The 12,392-nt window shown below is 53.4% G+C and overlaps 1 protein-coding gene across 1 annotated transcript; it reads right to left on the bottom strand.

Moving 5' to 3' along the window:
- Positions 1–561: 561 nt before the first annotated feature.
- RNF31 (ring finger protein 31) lies at positions 562–11,841 on the bottom strand. The gene is made up of 21 exons (XM_086322487.1): positions 11,480–11,841; positions 11,247–11,393; positions 10,963–11,118; positions 10,680–10,739; positions 10,501–10,576; positions 10,099–10,270; positions 9,223–9,610; positions 8,757–9,047; positions 8,040–8,288; positions 7,755–7,940; positions 7,437–7,643; positions 4,728–4,901; positions 4,546–4,644; positions 4,363–4,452; positions 2,805–2,919; positions 2,595–2,713; positions 2,215–2,328; positions 2,017–2,074; positions 1,278–1,374; positions 818–986; positions 562–705 (listed from the first exon to the last, which is right to left on the bottom strand). The coding sequence occupies exons 1-21, from the start codon at positions 11,669–11,671 to the stop codon at positions 652–654; spliced, it is 3,213 nt and encodes a 1,070-aa protein (XP_086178613.1). The 5' UTR covers positions 11,672–11,841; the 3' UTR covers positions 562–651.
- Positions 11,842–12,392: the final 551 nt, after the last annotated feature.

Below are 12,392 nucleotides of genomic sequence, written 5' to 3'. Positions count from 1 at the left end.
TTCTGTATCTCTCCACCCCTTCCTACAGTCCCCACCCTAAGTTTCAGTTCTCCTCCAGGGAGGGCCCTTTCCCTGAAATCACGTGGTCTCAGAGTTGCAGGGCAACTGGTTACCACCAGGGGGAAGCAACATCTGAGAACCTTATATTTAGAATCCTGCTGTCGGAAGGTGGAGGAAGGCCTCTCCTGCTTCAGGCTCCTTCCCTTTCCTCCCTTAAGATTCCCTTTGCTTGTATCTGACGTCTTTATGACACTGCTGCTTCCCCTGGGAGGCTGCAGTGTCCTGGAGTCTGGCCTGGGGCCTCTGTATAGCTCTGTACCACTTGCCCATCTATATTCCCCCCATGGTGCCTGCTTGGTACCTACTAGGTGACCCTAGATATCAGCTGAATTCAATGAAAGAAACAAAGGAGGCAGGGAAGGAAGAAGCCCAGGCCAGGTGGCTGGATGGGGAGGTTGCCCTTGGCTACCCACAAGTTTTAACAAAGCTGTGTTCACCCCATTCCCCTTTCCCTGGTGCCCCAGGATGGTTAGGTCAGGAAGGAAGAAGGACTACTAAGAAGCCTGGGCAAGGAAATGCCTCTTTATTGGTGCTGGAGTTGTTCCTGTGGGAGTCGAACCACAGGCCCCTCTTTGGGACCCTCGCCCTCAGCTACTTCCTCCTGCGGGGGATACTCTGTCCCAAGGGCACCTCTTCTATCAGCTTCTGCAGAAAGAGAGAGAAGACGATGATGCTGGAAGCCTGGGACTCAGACACAGGCTGGAAAGGGGACTCCTAGAGAGTGGAGTCAGAGGCAAGGCTGGTGGGGAGGCTTCACCTGTAACAGGCGGGCGTGGTAGGTGGGGGCGTCCTCCCCGGGCAGCGCCTGGGGGCGCACGTGCAGGTAGCGCTCGGCAGCTGTCTCCAGTTCTTCCAGTTCATACAGGGTGGCTGGGTCCAGTGAATGGGCGTTGATGAGGCTCACAAGATACTCTTTGTAGTGCGCCCTGGGGAGATGAAAGGGTAGAACATTTGTTCTGTTTGGCTGATTTTAACTGAGTGAGCTGAGCACCATGCTGGGCACTAGCGTACTCAGAAGAACCAGATGGACGCCCCTCACCTGTTGCTCTTGTAGGCACTTGCCAACCTGTGCGTGCTGCCTGCCGTGCCCTTGCCTGGAGGGCCCCCTCCCTCCCACTTCTCACAGGACGCACTACTCCCAGAGGCCCACTTCTCTGCCCAGGCACACCCCCAGTTCTCCCCGCAACACCAAGCTCCATGCCCCGCCTGGCACTCACTGGCAGAGGCCAGCATAGCCAGCGGGAGTCTCCTTGCCACAGGCTTCGTCCCGGAACCCGTTGGGAACTTCCTTCTGCTCCATCACTCGACAGCCACCTAGGGAAAAGGGAAGGGACCCTTTGCCTGGAAGAGGCCACTGACCACAAAGGCCCAGGAGAACGTGGGAGGCGGCCTCTGGAAGAGGACTGAGGAGAGGAGTCCCTGCTCTAACGGGGGCGGGGCAGGGGGGGCGTTGGGAAACAGATGCCACTATGCAGACCACTTGTGATACAGAAGCAGGGATCTGCTGTCCTTGCGTTTAGCTAAGCTCTTACAAGGTTAGCTTATTCTGTGAAAGTCTCACTCCATGTAGATGGTGAGAAGTGGGATACATTAGAATCACATGTAACATCTTTTCTGTTGTCCTCACAGAACCTAAAACAGTGCAACTAGTAAGTCTCATTAAATAGGCATTGAGTTAATTAATGAATCACTATCCTTTGGGAATGGGAGAATAAAATTAGCATCAAGGTACCAGGTGCTTGAATGTGGCCTTACATAAAACAGCTGGGCTGTACGTTGGACACGAGCCCGCTTCACAGAGGAAGAAGCAAGCCCAGGGAGGCTGACTCACCAGAGGACACAGCAAGCAGGCACAGGACGGGCTCTGCATCCTGGTTCAACCCCACACCCAAGCCCCCCTTCATCCATCACACTGCGGGAGCCAGCCCCTCCTCCCAGGCCTGTCCCGACACTCACCTCCGGGCACTGCCCGGGCCCCCACTGGGGGTTCTGTGTTGAACATGACATTATTGTCCTGAGGACAGAAGGATGGGAGTTAGTTTCCCTGGATGCCAACCTGCTGATTTCTCCACGTCTGACCTTTCCCTTCCTGCCACCCTACACCCTGCCTCCTCTCCTGGGCAGCTGGCAAACCAGCCAAGTTGGCCACCCGACCTGAAGTAGCTTTTGCAGCCGGACAGCAGACCAGTCCCGCAGGTAGAAGAGGCAGTCTCGGGGGTGGTGGCCGTGCAGGGACTTCTTCACCCTGCAGTTAGGGTCTGGACATTTCTGGTGGAAACCCAGATAGGAGAGGGGCAGTTGGAAACTGTTGGGGTCCTGGCCTCTCAGGAACCCCTGCATGAGGGGTATAGGGGTGGGGGAGATGGAGACATTGGAGGGTCTGGAGCAAGCAGAAGCGGGGAGGGGACAGAGAGAGGTCCTTGACCTCACCCGCCCTGGTCTCCTCTTCCCCTGGGCTGCTCCTCCACTGCCTCCACCCCTCCTCATGGGAGCCCCACCCTGCTACCCCTTCCATCCCAGTCCTGGGGGCTCACATTCTTGGCGTAAAAGGCACTGTAGCAGCCACTGCAGAACTGGTGGCGGCACTGGGTGCAGTGAAAGTGCATGCAGCCTCCCCGGGCCAGTGCGTACGAGAACTTGCACTTGGGGCAGTCTGCAAGGGTCAGCAGGTCAGGGTCGGGGCTGCTCCTCAGGCCCCAGGAAGAGTGTCATTCTACGCAATGAGAGATTACTGGGCACCTTACCTATGCCATTTTCCTGAAGGTACATCGCCAAGCCCTGGGCTTGGTATTCTGGGTCATTGGTGCGTTTCCAGTTCTGGAAATCTTCACAGCTCCGGCCTCGGTGCTGCTCCTCCCACTGCCAGAAGGAAGCAAGCTTCCCATGAAAGCTCCATGCCAGGCCCTTCTTGCTGGCCACCCCACTCAGATCCAGAGGGCCCTGACTCAGTGTACAGCTCTGCCATCCACCCTGTGCTCCAACACCAAACTGCAGGGCCAGCCTTGGTTCTCTCATCTCTTTACACCTGACACATTCACCAGCAAGTCTCATTTCTGTCACTCCAGCCCAGCTCCCCTTTTCTTTATCCCTACTCTGACCACCTTTACTCCAGGCCAGGTCAGGTCTCGCCTTGATTGCTTGCCTTGATGACCAGTCTCTCTGCCTCCACTCCTGCTCCGCTGTGGTTCAGCCTCCACCCGGCAGCCAGTGTGCCTCTGAATGCACACATCAGGCAGCTTCAACTGCACTGGGAGTGTTCTAGCTTGGAAGTTTGGAGGTAGGGTGGCAGGTGTTCACTTTATTATTGTGTTTCATAAGACAGACGCAAATTTTTGGTATCAAATATTTAACCTTTTTTATGAAGAATAAACAGCCAATTTTATTGGGATCACTCAGACCAGGAATCCATTCAAATATTCAACATTTTAAAGGTACATGAGAGCGCACAACCCCTTGTTCAGTCTTAGAATGAAAGGACCTGAGACTTCCCTGGTGGTCCGGTGCTTCAGACTCCACACTTCTACTGCACAGGGTGCAAGTTCGATGCCTAACTGGGGAACTAAGATCTTACATGACCCATGGCACAGCCAAAACAGAGAATGAAAGGCCAATGCCCTCCTCACTCGGCCTCATCATGACCTCTCCTGACCTGGCAGCCAGCTCCTCTGGGACCACCTGGCACTCTCGCCCTTGCTCTTGAGGCTCCAGACATACAACACTTTTTTGGATTTTGGCCTTTCTGTGTTTTGTTCTTTCTCTCTCGAATACTTTTTGCATAGTTGACTTTTAAATTTTCAGGCCTGAGCTTAAATTAAGCCATTTCATTTATTTCTAAATATTGATTTACTTTTGGCTTTGATGGGTCTTAGTTGTGGCAAGCCACTGGGGCTCTAATTGTGGCGCATAGGCTCAGATGCCTCAAAGCATGTGGGATCTTAGTCCCCCGACCAGAGACTGAACCCCTGATTGCAGGGCGGATTCTTAACCACTGGACCACCAGGGAATTTCCTAAATCAAGCCATTTTAGAGAAGACTTATCTAACCTCCCAATCCCATGTACCAGGTAGGTCCACCCTGTTATTCCTGACCTCAGACTCCTATTTGTTTTCTTCATAGAACACAAGGTGATGTATATACTTCTGTTCTCACTCCCTTCCTCAACCTTGCCCCCTCCCTCCCTTGCTAGTCTGTAAGCTCTTTGAGACCAGAGAGCTTGTCTGTTCTGTTCTGTAGCAAACCCCGAGCCTAACACAGCACCTGCAGTGGCTCAGCAGGTATTCCAAAAGGTTAGACGTGCCTCACCTGGCGCTTACAGCGCACACAGAAGGTCTGTTGACACTGGGGACATGTTGCTTCCAGCTGCTCACGCTCGTATATGAAGCCAAAGGAACACTGTGGGTGCAAGAGCATAAAGCTATCTAAGGCCTGACCGCGTGCTACTCCCCACCCCTCCTTCCGGTCAGCAACTCTGGGCAGCCCACTGACCTGGGCACACCACAAGAACTTGGGGTCCCGCATGAGCACGCCCTCCGTCAGCTTCTTGTGGAATAGTGCATAGGCATCTGGCTCTAGGCTCTCTCGAAGCTGGGGACAGGATGCCAAAGTGGCGGGTGGGCAAGGCTCCTGTTCAAAGCCCAGGGCACCCGGAGTCCGAGGGACTGCCCTACCTGGATGTCGAGGGTGGAGAAGTAGCCGAGCAGCTGGGTGTCATCGGTGAGGTCGGGGCGGCCACATCCAGGGCACGCCATATCTGTAATGTGCTTCTCCTTCAAGGCGATGGTGAAGTGCTGGCGGAAGCAGTCGGGGCAGATGGTGCACTCACAGGAGGTCAGGGACTGCATCTGGTGGAGGGGAGAGGATGGGAGGGGAGGGGTCAGAAGCTACAGCTGCCAGCCGGTGGGAGGGGCAGTGGCCTGGTGTCTGCTACAACTGGTCAGGCAACCTAAATGTCTGAAGACCTTCAGATGGAAAAAAAGCAGACAATGGTGAGACCTAATGTAAATGGAAGAAGACACTCTAAAGGCATCCTCAGTCAATTAAAAGCAAACACATGATAACTGAATCACTCTTCTGTGCTGTACACCTGAAACTAGCACAACATTGTAAAACAACCACACTCCAATAGAAAATAAAATTTAAAAAAACCCAAACATTAATTAAAAAGGAAAAAAGGGAGGGGGGGTATTCCCTGGTGGTCCAGTGGTTAGGATTCCACACTTCCACTGCTGAGCACCTGGGTTCAATTCCTGGTTGGGGAACTGAGATCCTATAAGCCATGTGGCATGGCCACAAAAAGCAAACATACAAACATCCTTGAAATGATAAAACTATAGCAATGGAGAACAGACTGCTGCTGCTGCTGCTGCTGCTGCTAAGTCGCTTCAGTCATGTCTGACTCTGTGCGACCCCACAGATGGCAGCCCACCAGGCTCCCTCATTCCTGGGATTCTCCAGGCAAGAACACTGGAGTGGGTTGCCATTTCCTTCTCCAATGTATGAAAGTGAAAAGTGAAAGGGAAGTCGCTCAGTTGTGTCCAACTCTTAGCGACCCCATGGACTGCAGCCCACCAGGCTCCTCCATCCATGGGATTTTCCAGGCAAGAATACTGGAGTGGGGTGCCATTGCCTTCTCCGGGAGAACAGACTAGTGGTTGCTATATGACAGGAGGAGGGGAAGAAGGTTACAACTATAAAGCTGTAGCACAAGGGGGTTCTTTTGTGATATCTTGATTGTAGTGGTGGTTACATGAATCTACATGTGAGATAAAATTGCACACAAGTACACACATAAACCAGAAGAAATGTCAACAACCTCAGATATGCAGATGATACCTCTTTAATGGCAGAAAGTGAAGAGGAACTAGAGAGCCTTTTCATGAGTGAAAGAGGGGAGTGAAAAAGCCAGCTTAAAACGCAATATTAAAAAAACTAAGATCATGGCATTCGGTCGCATCACTTCATGGCAAATAGAAGGGGAAAAGGTGGAAGCAGTAACAGATTTCCTCTTCTTGGGTTCGAAAATCAGTGTGGATGGTGACCACAGCCATGAAATTAGAAGATGATTGCTTCTCTGTCTATGAAAAACCTAGACAGTGTATTAAAAAGCGAAGACATCACTTTGCCAACGAAGGTCTGTATAGTCAAAGCTATAGTCTTTCCAGTAGTCGTGTACAGATATGAGCTGGACCATAAAGAAGGCTGAGCACCAAAGAATTGATGTTTTCAAACTGTGGTGCTAGAGAAGACTCTTGAGGGTGGGTCCCTTGGACAGCAAGGAGATCAAAGCAGTCAATCTTAAAGGAAATCAATCCTGAATACTCAATGGAAGGACTGATGCTAAAGCTGAAGCTCCAATACTTTGGCCACCTGATGTGAACAGCAGATTCATTGGAAAAGACCTTGATGCTGGGAAAGATTGAAGGCAGAAGGAGAAGAGGATGACAGAGGATGAGATGGTTGGATAGCGTCACTGATTCAATGGACATGAACTTGGGCGAACTCTGGGAGATGGGTGAGGGACGGGGAGGCATGGTGTGCCGTAGCCCAGGGGGTTGCAAAGAGTTGGACACAACTTGGTGACTGAATAACAAACATCCACGTCCACGAACAAAATGAACAAGGTCTGCAGTCTAGCTAACGTTGTACCAATATTTATTTCTTGGTCCTGACACTACACTACAATTGTATAAGATATTACCATTGGGAGGTGGGTAGAGCACACACGACTGTACTATTTTTACAACTTTCTGTGAGCCTACAATTATTTTAAAATAAAAAGTAAAAACAAACAAAAACACAGAGCCAGCCTAACTAACCTGGGCTGTATTTGGCCAAAGAACTGCCACTTCTGACCTAGAGTTAAGTTAGAAGGGGCTCAGGAGATAAGAGGGGCCTATCCCTACCAAACGGGTATTTGATCAGGACATTAAAGAATTACTGGTAATTTTTGTTGGCGTGACAGTGGCATTTGTGCTTGTATTTTCACAGAGTTTTATCTTTTAGAGATAGATATGAAAATATTACAGGTGAACTATCTGATGTCTGAGATTTGCTTCAAAATAATCCTGTGTAGATAAGTAAAGATTGGCCATACATTAATAATGGTTGAAGCGTGATGATGAATACATAGTGGAGGGAGGGAGGCTGAATTTCTTATACAATTTTCTCTACTATTGCATACTTGAAATTTCCCATAATAGAACATTAAAAAGAAAAAGAGAGAGAGGTGGCCTATTCCTGCTCTCCCCTTCCCAGAAGCCTTCAGGGGCACATGGGCAACTGCAGAGCAAAAGACAACATGAGAGACAGGACCCGGGGTAGAGGGGAGGCCCAAAGGGAACAGAGCGATTCTAAGGCTGGAGGCAGTGGAGACTCACCCGGTTGCGGGGCAGGGCCCAGCTGCACACGGCACACTCCTGGGCAAGCAAGCGGCGCAGGAAGGCCCGGTCCTGGCTCTGCCTCACAGCCTCCACCACGTCCCCCAACTCATAGTTTCTAGGTGTTTCCTGCAGCAGCGCCAGCGCCAGCTCTGCCCGGCCCCAGCTGGGGAGTGAGTGGACTGCCAAAAGCCGTCTGACCAGGCTCTGCAAGGCGATTCAGGCGGAAAGGGAAGAAGTGGCTGTCAGACCCCAGGGAGCCTACCCTTCAGCCTGCCCTCAGCCCTACTAAGTGGGCTCTTCACCTCCTTCCAGCACCTGCTTATCTGGCCCATCCCAGGAAGGGGTGGGCTCAGGGCCACTGTCCCAGAGGCGCTGATGGAAGGGCTCCAGGCGCTGGCGCTGTAGCTCAGTCAGGGCTCGTGCCACATCACCCCCATGTTGGAATAAGGCTTGAAGAGACCCTTCCTCAGGCTCGAAGCCCAGGGACCGGAGCTCCTGCACCTGTGAGTTGGGAGGGGCGAGAAGCAGTGAATCAGAGCGTGAGAGGCTCTTAGATCCACAGCCCTCAACCCTGCCTCACCTCCAGTAGGGCTGCTATACCTTCCTCCGCCGGGTCCTCACACACTCTTCCACAGCTTCATCCAGGTTGCCATGACGATCCAGCCAGGCCTTCCGGGCCTCCTGACAGGAAAAGGCGCCCAGCCCCGGGTCCTGCTGTCCAGCCAGCTCAGCCACCATCTCCAGCACGTACGGCAGCTCTGAGCGCAGCCACTGCAGGGGCACTTCGGTGCCCGAGTACTGTAGAGCCGAGAAGACCTCCTCTGGACAGGCGCCTCCAGCTTCCCCTTCCTAAGAAACAGCCCCGCTCAGATAGAGAGCCCATCAGGAAGGGCACACTCCATCCCCCCCTTGAAGAAGTAAAGTTGCTCAGTCATGTCCTACTCTTTGTGACCCCATGGACTGTAGCCTACCAGGCTCCTCGGTCCATGGGATTTTCCAGGCAAGAGTACTGGAGTGGGTTGCCATTGCCTTCTCCAGGGGATCTTCCCAACCTAGGGATCGAACCCGGATCTCCCGCATTGTAGACAGACGCTTTACCGTCTGAACCACCAGGGAAGCCCATCCCCCCCTTAGCCTGAAACAAAATGCTGACAGTGCTTGAGACGATGGATCATGTGAGCAGTGCACAGTCTGATACCTGCCGTGGGGGAAGGGTTCAGGCAGCTGCTGCTGACAATGACAGGTTTTGAGAACGCCCATCAATCAACTGCAGCCTTTCCCTTCCCCGACAAGCTCATCCCAGGCCCACGTCCTCACCCGGATCTTGAGCACCAGCTGGAGTCCTTCTTCCCTCATCTTGTCTTGGCGCTGCTTCTCAAGGTCCCCACAGGAACTAGTCACGGGGGCATGGAGGGGTCGTGGAGGCCCTGGTTCAGGGTGTCGCTCTTCCAAAGAGCTGGCATGGGGCTGGGGGGTCTGCTGTACTGGGACGGGGCTGCTGGTCCGGTTGCACATAGCACATACCCAGCCAGGGCCCGAGTTGCAGAAGGTACAGTGAATACAGTACCACGCTGGAGTCTGGACAGGGGAAAGCACAGTATCCCCCTGCTGGAAAGGCAGAAAGAATTATCCTATCAAAGGGTGGCTAAGGCTCAAAATGGAAATATAGGAAGCTTGGGGGAAGATACCGGGGAACTAAGGGAAAACAGAGGATGAAGAAGTTAGAGAATGGCCTGTGGTAACAGATGTAAATAAAGAGATGAGAAGGCCAGGAACAAGATACCTGAAGGGGCTTCAGGCAAATGCCGGAATCCTGAGAATCCACCACCAAGCTGGGAGGCTGAGCCAGCCGAGGTCGCTCACATATGGCACACAGCACGGCCGCAGCCTCGTTCTCAAAGGTGCAGCTCTGGCAGGCCCAGTGACCCCGAGAAAGCTCAGGTTCTAGGCCCCCAGTTCCTTGGGGACCCTCGATTCCCGGACCCAAACCCTTACAGCCTCGGGGCCGATCACAGGCCACACAAAGTACTGCCCAAGGTTCATTTAATAGGGCACAAGCAGAACAGGGCCAGAGCAGACGGGCACTTGCAGGATCGGGGGGAGAAAAAGAGCTGTCTCCCAGGGTCGGCCCGGAGGCTGGCTGAGGCCGTGGTGGAGCTGAGGCAGGTAGGCTGTAATGGATAAATAGACATGGCCTGCTGAGGGGGTTGCCTAGGCCTCTTACCCATGGGCCCCCCTCATACCCTGCAGGACAGCACATGGCTCTGGCCTTTGCACATGTTATCCTCTCTGCCTGGAACATTCGCACACTCATAGCCTATTCATCAGTGAAATGACAGCTTAAAGTTCAGGTCTGCCTGGTAAATATCTCAGCCTCACCCCTATTAGACACTTAAAATACTGCCAACTGATTGAGCTGATCCTTCTGACGAGGGTGCATCCTCCCACTACCTATTCGCACACCATGACAATCTATTTTGCTATGACTGGTATGTATATCTTGCTTGGTATGCATGTCTATGATCTCCTGAAGGGCAGGAGCCAGCTGCTTGGCATCTATGAAACAGTCTTTAGCACAAAATCCAGCACACAGTAGATTCAAGGAATATTAAGTTCTCTCAATTTTGCTCCCACTCAGAAAAGAAGATCTCTCTCGCACCTGGGGTGGACGGCCTGAGGGGCTCCATGCAGGGTCTGGCGATGGTGATGTGCACGTTCTGGGTGTCCGTGGAAGAGGCGATCACAAGTTAGACACAAGGCCTGTTTACAGGCTGAGCAGTGGAGCGTGCCTGGGGCAGAACCACAGAGGAAGCAGGGAGCAGGAGTGGAGCCTGGAGAATGGGAGACAAAGAACAGAGTATCTTTCTAAAAAAGACCAGGTTACATTTGAATCAGCTGTGGAGGGAAACAAATCACAGACTACTTTTCAACACATCTTTCTACCCAAAGAAACAATCTTAATCTCTTTTTTAAAAGAAAGGGAGATAATCAAGAAGAAAGAGGAAATTTCTATCAACATGATCTACTAGCACTCCTTCCCCCTAATACATAACAATAATACCTGCAGCAGAGGGTATGGTGAGGGGGCTGGGAGCAATCTCTCTCAGTAAGGGGGCAAACTCTGAGAGCTGCAGTAGCTGTGGAAAAAGGACAGGGAATGAGTAAGGGCTTGGGGACACAGGCCCACAACAGGTTTCCTTTGTTCATCAGGCCCCAAAGCCCCATTCCTGCCTTCCTTACATCATCTTCAACCTTGTCTTTCAGCAGCTGCTCCAGTGCTTGCGGTTTTGGATGAGCATTCTGCAAACAAGATGAGAAGAGTTCCCACCTATAGCCTTAGAACAAGACCCTCCCTCAAAGCCCTGGTCTCCCAACATTCAGAGTGAAAAGAACAGAGAGATCCCAAGTTACCGTGGGGACTATGCCTGTGATTCAGCAGTATGAGAGTCCCCAGACTGGCTTTGTTGTTAGGCTAGTCTCCCCAGCTCTGGTGCTTAAGTCCTCAGGACCAGAGATACCTTACCTGTAACAACAGATTGAGCTCTGTCCGAAGCAGCAGTACTTCCAGTGTGACTGTAGCAACTTGCCGCTGATCCGGCTCCTCCTGCCTTTCAGGAAAGCTCAACCCATCTGGCTGCTCCTCTGTGTAGCCATACAATCGCAGAACATCCCGGCCCCCCTACCACACAGGCAAACCAGTTACCGCCCAGCAGGCCCCCTTCCCAATAGGGCTGGGACTTCTAGCCAACTCCCAGCCAAGGCTAAGTCCCATTAGTCCTACTCCCATTAGGGGCTCAGGGGCTTCACCTGCACAGCATCCACCGTAGAACGAAAGACAGGGTTATTAAACTTGACCCCGCGCCAGTACCGAGGCCTCTGAGGGCTTAGGAGGTTGCGGCCATATTTCTCCAGGATATTCAGGGCCGTGGAGAGAGTGTTGAGGTAGTTTCGGGGCTGGGAGCAGTCAGAGAGCAGAGAGCTGTGAGCCCCGGCCCAGCCTCAGGTCCTCTGTCCTCCTCCCGAGCCGGGGCGGGCCTCACCTCCCCATGAGCGTTGCAGCGGACCAGGCGTGCAGCATCCAGCTGCAGGTAACGGGCTTCTGGCGGCAGAGAGGTGCCCAGTAGCGGCCAGAGCTGCTCCTGCGTAAAGGCCTGCCCGGAATCCCTCCTCAGGGCGCTCGCCAGCTCCTCGCGGGCCTCCAGGAAGGCCCGCTTCTCCTCCTCCCCCGGCATCCTGAGACAGGAGTCAGCCCCGGCCCGCTGCCAAACTGGACCGGGCGCAGGCTGTGCACGGCCCGAGCACCGCCCGGAGCGTCTGGGGTCTGGCTTCCCCGCCCAACCCTGGTCGGTGCGGACGCCCCGGGTCACTCAGACCACGGTCACTCTTCGGCCCCGGGCCCCATGCCAGGGTTAGCGGGAACAGGAAGTACTAGGAAAGAGGGCGGGATTGAGACCCAAATTCAGGGGAACGGGAGGGGTTTAAACTTCAGATGGGGTGGGGCCAGGAAGTCAGGGGGCGTGACCATGAAGACCCAGCCAATTATAATGGTAAATAGTCCCTGGCTCCTCCTCCAGAGCGCCTAGGCAATAAACCTCGTTCTAGGTCGCTTCCCCTCTTTGGTCCAGGCTGGTTCCACCCTTCTCCGGGTAGCTCCCGGTGCGGGGTTACTTTATTCCCCTCAAAGTCCTCCTCTCTATCCGCACCCCACTGAGGAAATCCCACTCAGCTGGGGACTCAACTCTGGCCAGCCTGAGCCCGTCAAGCCCCTCTGTCAGTCTTGAAGATACAGGGCCCTTCAGGAGGAAGCCCCCTCTCCTTCTTCCATATCCTCTATCCTGTCTCCCTCCTACTACTTCTCCCACTCACTCTGATCCCTCTCTGACCCTTGCCCGCAGTCGAGCCTTCCTGGGGGAGCCACACCACTGAGCACCCCCTTTCCCACTCTCCCACCCT

This window comes from Bos grunniens, chromosome 10 (genome assembly GCF_055505025.1).
Source record: "Bos grunniens cultivar Pamir isolate PY7600 chromosome 10, Bosgru_T2T1.0, whole genome shotgun sequence".
Lineage (NCBI taxonomy): Eukaryota > Metazoa > Chordata > Mammalia > Artiodactyla > Bovidae > Bos > Bos grunniens.
The sequence above is the reverse complement of the archived record's forward strand: the minus strand, read 5'-3'. Positions and strand labels throughout refer to the sequence as shown.